The sequence below is a fragment of the Camelina sativa genome, chromosome 10, assembly GCF_000633955.1.
Source record: "Camelina sativa cultivar DH55 chromosome 10, Cs, whole genome shotgun sequence".
Lineage (NCBI taxonomy): Eukaryota > Viridiplantae > Streptophyta > Magnoliopsida > Brassicales > Brassicaceae > Camelina > Camelina sativa.
The window spans coordinates 674,047-680,046 of NC_025694.1; the positions used below are offsets into that span (position 1 = coordinate 674,047).

At 36.4% G+C, this 6,000-nt stretch overlaps 2 protein-coding genes, 1 long non-coding RNA gene, 1 other non-coding gene and 1 pseudogene across 4 annotated transcripts in view; 3 read left to right on the top strand and 2 right to left on the bottom strand.

Annotated features, from left to right (window-relative positions):
- Positions 927-1,755, top strand: LOC104716242. Its single transcript, XR_755995.1, has 2 exons — positions 927-1,102; positions 1,427-1,755. It is a non-coding gene; the product is annotated as an uncharacterized LOC104716242 (long non-coding RNA).
- LOC104716243 (protein MIZU-KUSSEI 1-like) lies at positions 2,063-3,148 on the bottom strand. The gene has a single exon (XM_010433633.1). The coding sequence runs from the start codon at positions 2,991-2,993 to the stop codon at positions 2,205-2,207; it is 789 nt and encodes a 262-aa protein (XP_010431935.1). The 5' UTR covers positions 2,994-3,148; the 3' UTR covers positions 2,063-2,204.
- On the top strand, positions 3,329-3,400 carry TRNAW-CCA. The gene has a single exon. It is a non-coding gene; the product is annotated as a tRNA-Trp (tRNA).
- On the top strand, positions 3,494-5,753 carry LOC104716245 (annotated as a pseudogene).
- LOC104716244 overlaps positions 5,660-6,000 on the bottom strand; it is a gene marked incomplete in the record, with an annotated part of 3,199 nt that continues 2,858 nt past the window's right edge. The window contains 1 exon segment of the mRNA XM_010433635.2: positions 5,660-5,785.

Consider the following 6,000-nt stretch of genomic DNA (forward strand, 5'->3'; position numbering starts at 1 on the left):
TATATTACATGATTTCAGTTATTAAAATAAGAAGGTATATTCCTCGATCGTGGTCGTGACAGGCACGGATAACATTTTTTGGTAACTTGTTTATAAGATTAAAACATCTGAAGAAATTAAATATTTAACGCTCCTAATTAATTAAGCTATTATCTTATTTTACACAAAAAAAAAAATAGAAAGGAATTTGAAACTTAACGCAATCTCTACAAAGTTAATAGATTGCAAACATCAGATTCTTTTACTTAGAAAAATATAATCTAATACTAAAGAAAGATTTATTAAAATATATATACTTTAAATTAAAGCAGATCAAGAGTTTCTTTTTAATGGATATTTGATATGTTTATAAAAGATAAAGTAAAAAAAAAAAAGAGAGAGCATAAATTTTGGTTGACCAAAAAAAATTAAATGGGTAATTTTAGTTCTCTCTCATCAACTCTCTCTCTCTATATATATATATGAACTAGCAAAGGTTTACATTCTAAAACTCATTATTTTATTGTGAAAGGTCAACTAATGAAGAGATATGTCTATGACATCTCATTAATTTAAACTGAAACTGAAATTATTGTAACCAAACAACTAATAGAATAAATGAAATTTCATCAAGAAGATATTTTGCTAGAAAAATAATGATAGTGATATGATTAATTCTCGGTTGATAACAGAAAAAAGGGGGTTGACTTTAATAAGATCGTTTTAGTAGAAAACTGGAACGTTAGAACAAGATTTTTATCTCCAAAGCAGCATCTGCGTCGTTTGACCGTCTCTAACGGTAAGAGTCTGAGCAGACGATAACTTGGACCGTTCTTCGAAACTAATTGGAGACGACTTTTTTCTCGTCAGAGGAAACTTGATTACCCTTATTCTATAAATACGTACATCTTCTCACCAAATGAAATAAAATATCATTTTCTAAAAATTAATACAAATCGTCATATATACATTATAAACGATTTATACATTGTAGAACTAATTATTTTAACCAACACCAAAATGTATCACCGCTTAACGTGGTTTGTTGCTTTGATTATTCTATTGTTCGTTGGCTCATCAAACATAGCTTCCGCTCGGATTCCGTACCAGTCCTCCATGACAAGTAAGTTTCTAGTTATTTATAAACTTAATTCATCTCTATTCTCAAACCAAATTAAAGTTGTTTATTTTCTTATTAATATATTCATGTAAAGTTCGTGTCGGAAAAGGGTGCATGCATGTTCCTTGTATATCTTACATCTTCTAGGATATCTACTACTGTGAAAATGATATTTACTTTCTCATCCACGTTGAACCAAGCAACTATTGTGACACATATTTTCTGCACACGGACGATCATATATATAGCTTCCCTATGCTGAGTCTTAGAGATAGTAAATATTCAAAAATACTGATGGTTGTTAATTTGTACTAATTGTACGAGAAGGAAAAGATGAAGGGGTTTGGGGAAAAATGATGATCAGAGAAATCAAGATTGACGTTGGAGGAAGTAATTCAAAACAAGCACGTCAAAAAAATGGACCAGCACCTCCAGGCGCCAAGATGTAGCGACAGTTGACCATTGATGGTATAATTTCTCGGACAATGGACAAGTCAATATTGTTTCGAATTCGGGCTTAACGATTGTACCGTATATATATGGTTGCTTCCAAGTATCGATATACTTAAATAATGGATTCATCTCATTTGTTAAATGAATAATATGTTTATGAGTTCATTCTTTTAAATATTAATAAATCTCCCTCTTCACATATATTTCCTTTCAGAACCTAGAAGTCGCTATACAATTCAAAACCTAAAAATGGGAGAGAGCCATATATGTATTAGGAACGAAAAAAATTAAAGAAGAACAAAAATTCTTGGGCTGGTTGCTTAAAATTGAAAAAGTGAGTTAGAATAAAATTAAATTGGGTTGAAAAATCTTCAACTTATTCATTTTTAAAATAGTAGTTGAACATTTTTATTGTATCACTGTATGATTAGTTTATTTTTTTTTAATATTTAAGTTGAATAGGCTGAATAGTTTTTTTTCTAACATGTTCAATTTTAGGTGCAAATGATAAAAATTAGTTGAAGAATTTTTTGCAACTATTTACATCCTTAGAATTATCCTATAATATTACTATATAACGTCGATCGCCGCTGTTTCCGGGCATTTCATACATGCACGTAAATTTAATCAAAACCATGAAGAAAAAAATTAATCAAACTCTTACAAAGAAAAAGCTAAGCTCGGGTCCATTATTACCTTCAGGACTCAACATATAAAAAGTCTCTGAATCTTTAGACCCAATAACTCTCTCAAAATAAGCTCTCATATACGCCATCTCGCCGTCGGGTCCTTCCAACTCCGAGTTTCCCGGCAATACTCCGGCTCCCATAGACACCGGACGTAACAACTCCATCACGTTGAGATCTTCTTCGCTCGCTTCTCTTCTTACACCGTAGCCTGTCTTCTCTCCTTTACAATACATTGTCCACAACGGTTCTTCCAAAATATCCGTCTTCTTCTCTGTTTTGTTGTTGGTATTATTATCTGATCGAGGTTGCTTCTCAGTCTCGAGAGCGATTCTCACCATTCCCAAGCTTAGCTCTTTTTGAAGCGTCGTGGTTTGCATGGCGAGCTCCACGACTAAAGAAGGTAAACATTTAGGGTTTTCTTGAATCGAGAGACTAACTCGGCCTTTACGGTATCCGAATAACGTCCCGGTGATTCTTGACGTGTTGTGGTGCGGGTCCGGTAAGCCTAAACCGGGATGTATAGCCGGGATTTTGCATGCTACGGATGGTGTTGTAAAGATTGGGAAAGAGCGAAACACGGTGCGTAAGACTCGGAAAACATTTGTTCTGTTTTTCTTCTTTTTTGAAGATGGTGGCTCGACGAGAAGATGTTGACGTGGCGGCGTGGTAGGTGTAGACGACGAAGGTGATGGAGACGAAGAGGAGGAAGAAGAGGAAGAAGGAGAAGCCATTGGATTTGATGATTCTACCATTAGACGACGATCGTACGGCGAAGAAAGAATGAAGTAATCTTTCTTCGACGACCGATGACGACTAATGAACCAACGTCTTCCTTGTACAAAAATGTAGCCTTTGTTTGTTTTTTAAGCTATATCTCTCTATTCCCTCCTATTTGAATTGACCATTTTCTCTCCTACCAGTCCTTATCCTTGAATTCGTTTCTTTTTTAAGAAAAAGTTAATTAGAGATTTCAACGGTGAAATCGAAGCTATAATTGCAAGCAATATACACTAATGGTTTTTTTTTTTTATACACATTATGAAGATTTTGACAGTTAGATACATTTCACGTAGCGAATAGTATAATAGGATCCGTGGCGCAATGGTAGCGCGTCTGACTCCAGATCAGAAGGTTGCGTGTTCGATTCACGTCGGGTTCAAAATCCCGAAGATTTGATCCTAAATTTTTTTTCCCTGTATTTATAAAAACGACCCAATTGTTTTTTTTGTCTTCCTCTGAATGTACCCTGAATTTTGTTTTTTGTTTTTTTATCTGTAAAACCCTTATCCACCATTAAAGGATTACAAAGCAAAAAAAAACTCGAATCTTCGTACCCTCTCACTCAACCAGAAAAATGTCCATAGACTACTTGTTGACATCGCCATCGTCACTTAGATTATCCGATTTCATCTCTTCGTTTCCCCAAGAAACGGAACACAGATGGCTTCGTTTCTCATTGAATCTCGGGGATGCGAGGAGGCCGACGGAGACGAGGATAACCTGCGGTGCGATTTCGTCAAGGAGGAGACTTGCTGAGAGAGAGAGTGCCGAGAGAGAAAACAGAGTTCTTGTTCGGAGTCTGATGTCGAGGATCAGTGACAGAGAGCCATTGGTGAAGACCCTTGACAAGTATGTGAAGGTCGTAAGAGGTGAGCACTGTTTCATACTCTTTGAAGAGCTTGGCAAAACCGATAAGTGGCTCCAATGCCTTGAGGTTTTCCTTCTTCTCTGCTTCAGTTCTGGATTATGTGTTTTCAATTTTAGCTTCTGAGTCTATAAAAGATTGGATTTTTTTATCAAGTTAGCTCATGTGTTTTGTGTAAATTTCTTAACTTGCTGGTGATTCTTCTCTAGGTGTTCAGGTGGATGCAGAAACAGAGGTGGTATATTGCAGATAATGGAGTCTACTCGAAATTGATATCCGTAATGGGCAAAAAAGGTCAAACCCGGATGGCAATGTGGCTGTTTTCCGAGATGAAAAACAGTGGTTGTCGTCCTGATGCTTCTGTTTACAATGCTCTCATAACGGCTCATCTTCATACACGTGACAAGGCGAAAGCTTTGGAGAAAGTTCGTGGATACTTTGATAGAATGAAAGGAATGGAACGGTGTCAACCAAATGTTGTGACTTATAATATCCTCTTGAGGGCTTTTGCTCAATCCGGTAAAGTGGACGAAGTTAATGCTTTGTTTAAAGACTTGGATATTAGTCCAGTTTCTCCTGACGTTTACACCTTTAACGGTGTTATGGATGCGTATGGGAAAAACGGGATGATTAAGGAGATGGAATCTGTGCTTACTCGTATGAGGAGTCATGAGTGTAAGCCAGACATCATTACCTTTAATTTGCTTATTGACTCGTATGGTAAGAAGCAAGAGTTTGAGAAGATGGAGCAGACTTTCAAGAGTTTAATGCGGTCCAAGGAGAAGCCAACTCTGCCTACATTCAATTCAATGATTATAAATTACGGGAAAGCTCGTCTGATAGATAAGGCAGAATGGGTTTTCAAGAAGATGAATGACATGAGCTACATGCCGAGTTTTATCACATATGAGTGCATGATCATGATGTACGGTTACTGTGGCTCTGTTTCCAGAGCTAGGGAGATATTTGAGGAGGTTGTTGAATCAGAGAGGGTGTTGAAAGCGTCAACACTCAATGCCATGCTTGAAGTTTACTGTGTTAATGGTCTTCACATGGAAGCAGATAAGCTTTTCCATAACGCAAGTGCTTTTCGAGTTCATCCAGATGCATCGACGTATAAGTTTCTATATAAGGCATTTACCAAGGCAGATATGAGGGAGCATGTTCAAATTCTGGTGAAGAAAATGGAGAAAGATGGGATTGTACCTAATAAGAGGTTCTTCTTGGAAGCCCTTGAAGTTTTCGGGTCAAGACTACCTGGTTCGGATTCTGGAAAAAGGAAATCAACTCGTTCAAGCAGGCCACGAGACAGTCCTAAGGACGTGGTGGGAGAAATTTGACTGAGTTCCAAGATAAAGATTTAACAAACCGAACAAACTCTTTGCTGGATGTGATTCTGACTGCACTGCACTCCACTCCACCGAGTTATTCAGTCTTTTCCCTGAGTCATGGTTAGTGTTCTTTATTTGATACCTATCTGGAACTAGGAATATACCTTCTTGTAGAGATGATGATTCCACTGTCAAAGCTATAGTTCCAGTTCGGTTGATTATTTTGTGACTTTGACTAATTGGGATTTTGTCATACAATTTCAGAACAAGCATGTTTGGAACATAGTTTTATCAGACCTGTTCAAGATTGCAGAGAAAACCTGCAGAAATAACTATTTGAAGAACTTAAGTGGACATGAGAAAATTTCCAGGTATAATCAAGAAAGCTTAGTCAGGAAGAGCAGCCAGTATTTTGTGGATCTGATAAAATAGAAAGATCAAAGAGAAGAAATAACTATTCACTTGTCTTGTACTTCAATTGGTAAAGCGTACTAAAAAGTTTAATCTATTTATACACAAAACGTTTATTGTTGTGTTGTTCTGAAGACTTAAATTACCATAGTATGCGAAAACAACACACATAACAAATATATCGCCACATTTTTGGAATCTGAGTAGATCCTACAACTTGAAGAGTAAACCATCACAATCCAAAAGTGTCTGAATCTATGAAGCTCTTCAACTGTTTTCCTCTGCAAAATCAATTGATGCATGTTATGATTGAATTTATTGGATGGAGCAAGAACAGAGAACGACAGAGATTTAGAAACGTATACCATTTAT